Source organism: Echinops telfairi, unplaced genomic scaffold, assembly GCF_000313985.2.
Source record: "Echinops telfairi isolate 266 unplaced genomic scaffold, ASM31398v2 ScPeMD7_23;HRSCAF=83, whole genome shotgun sequence".
In the NCBI taxonomy this organism is placed as follows: domain Eukaryota; kingdom Metazoa; phylum Chordata; class Mammalia; order Afrosoricida; family Tenrecidae; genus Echinops; species Echinops telfairi.
In genome coordinates, this window is record NW_022103920.1 from 80,192,564 (window position 1) to 80,197,715 (window position 5,152).

Sequence of the window (5,152 nt, forward strand, 5' to 3'; positions counted from 1 at the left end):
AGTTGAAGCATCATAAGTACAGCTTTCCTCCCCCTTAATCATAACTCCTTCTCTTCTGTGTGGAAAGAGTATGGCATTTGATACCATAAACTTCTAGGGTAATTCAAAAAGTATTGCTACTAGAATTCCCGTTCATACTTGCACAGGCTTATTCCAAACAAGATTTAAACATGTCTGTCTGATCAGTGGATGGTTGCAGATAAGTTCTCTCAGCAATCCACTTGTCTTAGTCTTGGTGGTGGTAGGTGCTATCAAGTTGGTTCTGACTCACAGTGACCCTGTGTACAACTGAAGCAAAACTCTCTGGTGCTGCCCCATCTCTACAATTGTTCTTGTTTGAACCAATTGCTATAGCTGCTATGTCAATCCATCTTGTCAAACGCCTTCTTCTTTTTTGCTGCCCCTCTACTTTACCAGCATAATGTCCTTCTCCAGGGACTGGTCTCTCTTGACATGTCCAAAGTATGTGAGATGATGTCTTGCCATTCTTGCTTCTAAGGAGAATTCTGGCTCTACTTCTTCCAAGGCAAATCTGTTAGTTCTTTTGTCAGTTGGTTCTTTTGCTACTTTCTATAGTCTTCATGATTCAAATGTATTGATTATTCTTCGGTCTTCCTTATTCAGTCCCCAACTTTCACATGCATACGATTGAGAACACCATGATTTGGATCAGGTGTACCTTACTCCTAAAAGTAACATCCTTGCTTTTCAACATTCTAATGAGGTCTTGTACAGCAGATTGACCCAATACGATGCTTCATTGGAGGTTTTGACTTCTACTTCCATGAGCACTGATTATGGATCTAAGCAAGATGAAATCCTTAGCAACTTCGATCATTTCTCCATTAATCATGATGCTACCTATTAGTTCAGTTGTGAAGATCTTTGTTTTCTTTATATTGAGATTTAATCCGTTCTGTAAGCAGCAGTCCTTGATCTTCATCAGCAAGTGCTTCAAGTCCTTCTCACTTTGTTAGTAAGTTGCAGGTTGTTAGTAAGGTTAGTAATTGCAGGTTGTTAGTAAGCCTTCCCCCAATCCTGATGCTGCATTCTTCTTCGTGTAATCCAGCTTCTCCAGTTATTTGCTCTTTAGTCTCATTAGGGTGCCTTAAAATGGATAATTTGGGGGCCATGAAAAAACAATATCAAGGTCAGGGTTAATATCAAATTTTTAGCAAAACTCAAGTGGGCATCTTCTCAAATCACTGAAGCTCTGCAACAAGTCTGTGGGATTGCTGCCCCACATAAAATGATGGCTTTTTGATTGATCATTGTTTTAAAGAGTATCAGCCTTGAGAAATGTAGGAACTGTGGCTGAAGTTCAGAACCAGGTGGAAGAAGACTGCAGAATTGCCATCGATGTGATAGCTATTGGAGTAGAGCTCTCCCATTGTTTGGCATTTTCAACTTTAGACACACATCTGGCCATCAGCAAGCTTTCAGCTCGATGGGTGCCAAAAACACTCCTCGAAGATCAGCTACGTCAGAGAGCTGATGCTTCTGTCATTCTTGTAAGCAAAATCAAATTAATTTTATGGAGTATATCATAACCCAGTGCGAGTCTTGCATTTAACCCATACAGTCCAGAGAGCAAGTCCCAGTCAAAGTCTGCTTTCCTGGAAGAGCTACTCAACTCGTTAAATTCAAAGCAGAAAAGGGGGAACCGATTACAAGGATCTACATATAACCTCCTCCCTGGGGGATGGACAACAGAAAAGTGGGGGAAGGGAGACGTCGGACAGGGCTAGATATGACAAAATAATAATTTACAAATTGTCAAGGGTTCATGAGGGAGGGGGGAGCCGGGAGGGAGCGGAAAAATGAGGAGCTGATGCCAGGGGCTTAAGTGGAAAGCAAATGTTTGAGAATGATGAGGGCAACAAATGTGCTTTACACAATTGATGTATGTATGGGTTGTGATAAGAGTTGTATGAGCCCCAATAAAATGATTTAAAAGAGTTGTATGAGCCCCCTATAAAATGATTAAAAAACAACTACCATTTGATGTGGTGTGGATAGTGGCACACGGAATTCCTTGTGGGGAGGGTTAGAGAAATGGAAACAGCACCTTCAGAAAACTTACATAAACCTAGATAGCGGGAAGGAGGTCTATGATTTTTGCAGCAAAACTTTTTGAGTTCCCCCTGAACTAAAAAGGTATTGTTTTATATGTTCTTAAATGTACATAAGATGGTATTATATTGTACCACAATGTATTCATTCTTCTATATCTTGATTTTTTATATCTTTTGTGGTGAATGGATCAAAGTTTACAGGACAGGTCAGTTTTCCATTCATAATTTACATTGCAACAACGACAGTGGAACATCATTTATCCCTCTTCCTCAGAATTAATTGAATCAATTGCTAATGTTTTAGAAGTGTAAGAGTTTAAGAGTCGTTCACTAGTTTCTTAGGTGTACACAGATGAAAGACCATCTAGACCAAGAAAATGCTTGCGATTAGGGCTTTCCTCACAATCATCTCATCGTTTTAATACCGGTCTTTCATTATGCCTCCGTTCCAGAACCAGCTATCATTTCCCCGGCCTTAGGCTTGCATGGGCCTGACATGATGGCAGAGAGTCTATTTTTATTTCGTCACACGTGGTGTGAACTTTGGAAGGCACCTAGCCAATCTCAGAACATTCACAGAACAACATCATTTCATCTTCCACAAACTTCCTGAAGCTGTTTCTTAGTGTTCATTTTTCTTAATAAATAACTTTATTGGGGCATAGTGGTTTAAAAAAAATAATTTTATTGAGGGTTCATACAACTCTTATCACAATCCATACATACATCAATTGTGTCGAGCACATTTGTACATTCGTTATTCGTAATGCAGATTCTGAATTGGTTTAGAAACCAGATAGCAAAATTATTTCAAAAGTGTAATCAAGTATGAGGGTTAGGCTCTTAAGTAGCAAGTTTTGTAGTTTAGTTTCTTTGACTTGCCAGGTTTATTATAGGGTTTGGTTTGGTTTTGTGTGTTGCATTTTTTTAAATGAAGAATATTCTGGTTAGGGTCTGGCTTTCTGCCTTTCTAACAAGCTCTCAATGTGGTGCTGACCCTGCAGATGTTAGAATCCTGTTTAAAACAGTCAATTATTTAAAGAGCTCTTTAAATCAATCAATTAATTGCTCTTAAAATACCAGAAGGAGCCTTGGTGACTTAAAGGATTCAATAGTTTAAGTGGTTAAAGGATTCAGCTACTAACCAAAAGGTCAACTTTTGAGCCCACCAGCTGTTCTGGGCGAGCACGATGAGGCAGGTTGCTTCTGTAAAAGATTCGCAGCCTTGGAAACCCTATGGGATTCAGCACAGAAGGTTGGTGAGTCATAATGAATTTAACTAGTGGTGGATGAAATACCAGTATCTGAGCCCTAAAGCCAGACATACTATTTAATTGACCTGTGATAAGACCCAGGTGTTGATATTTTCTTAGATCTCTTAGGTGAAAATAATCTAGAGTTGAGATAGGAAATTCCTGGGTTAGAATGTCCAGTTTTCAATAATTAATATGGCAGCTGTTACTTCAGAAGCCAGATAAGTGGGTGGCTTAAAATATAGTAATTGTTGAGAATAATAAATTAAGACTCGATTATTTATACTCATCTCTTGCCTCTTCCCTCTCACTCTTTCCTCAGGGGCTATAGAGAGATGATGAAAGAAAGTGACAGAAATCAGTGCGCTGTTATGGCTGGGTAGTTTCCTTTCAAAGCATTCAAGTGCTGGAAGTTCTTAAAGACTTGCTTTGTGTTTTTCTGCAGGTGGAATGAGGTATCATCTACTGTCTCCTGAGGATCGGGAAGAACTGGTAGATGGAACAAGGCCTCGAAGAAAGAAGCATGATTACCGCATAGCTCTATTTGGAGGCTCCCAACCACAGTCTTGTAGATATTTTAACCCAAAGGTAACAAATTTTACAATTACTTTTGTTTTTCAGAAGGCACTGCACACCTGCTACCTGTAGTGATAACTTACAGCTTTTCTCCGTACTACTATGGAGTCAATTTTGACTCCTAGCTACACTATAGTTCTATACTATAGGCCAGAGGAGAACTGCTCCTGTGAGTGTCTGACTCTGAATCTTTACAGGAGCAGAAGGCCTCATCTTTCTCCTCTGGAGCAGCTAGGGGACTCAACCTACTGACCTGGTGATTAGTGTGCCTTTCCCATATCTTATACGATACATCGTGTTCTCAGTTTCACAGACACAGAAATTGAGGCTTTAGATTTGATGTTGTCATTGGGTGCCCGTGAGTCCATTCTGACTCCCAGTGGCCCTCTGTAGCACAGAAGGAACCACTGCCCAGGCCTGCACCATCTTCACTGCCGTGGCTACGTTTGAGCCCATTCTAGCCACAGTGTCCATCCATCTTGTTGATAAGTCTTTGTCTTTTGTGCTGACCTTACCAAGCATGGTGTTCTGATAACATGTCCAAAGTATGTCAGACAACGTCTAGAAGTCTCACCATTCTAGCTTCTAAGGATGATTCTGGAGTGCTGAATAGTACCCATGATCCAAAAAAAGGAAACCTAGCCCTCCTCTTGTATCTCTGTTTAACAACCCTTTGCTTCCCTTCCATCTCCTCTTTTCATTATGTGCCATTTCCAGAAGAAAACTGCTTTGAAGGGTAGCTGGATCCCCTGCTATAGTAGTGTTTCCATATACAATCACACAGTCATTCTGGAAATGTTTGAGAACCTCAAAAAACACAATGAAAAAAAAAGATGAAGGGACCTTTAATTTCATGATAAGTATTTTCTTTTTCAGGCAAACTCTGAAATACTAAAATATTATAATTGTGCAAAAATCACTAGCATCCGGATGTTGACCGTTATCCCTCATTTGTAGCTCAAAACCTAAGTTCATTGTGGATTTTAGTAATTAAGATAAGTTTTGGAATAATCTCTTATTTGAAAGTAAATTATTTTTGTGATATGCAGCGAGATAGGAAGATCCTGCTTTGATTTAGGAGGCAGGGAGCATTGTTTCTAGAATGAGGTGATGTGTTTACAGTGCCCAGTCAGCTCCCCAGGGCTATGGCTCATCTGGAGGCTATGGCAGTAGCCAGAGTCCCCAGTCTTCGTACGGGCAGCAGTCTTCCTACCCTGGCTATGGCCAGCAGCCAGCTCCCAGCAGCAC

General features: G+C 40.3%; 1 protein-coding gene across 2 annotated transcripts in view; it reads left to right on the top strand.

Annotated features, from left to right (window-relative positions):
- The window catches only part of KLHL7 (kelch like family member 7), a 73,661-nt gene that overhangs the window by 47,990 nt on the left and 20,519 nt on the right, over positions 1 to 5,152 (top strand). For both annotated transcript variants that reach the window (XM_004702715.2, XM_045288855.1), the window contains exon 7: positions 3,774 to 3,916. In XM_004702715.2, the coding sequence (XP_004702772.1) occupies positions 3,774 to 3,916 (143 nt within the window). The remainder of the gene's footprint in view (positions 1 to 3,773; positions 3,917 to 5,152) is intronic.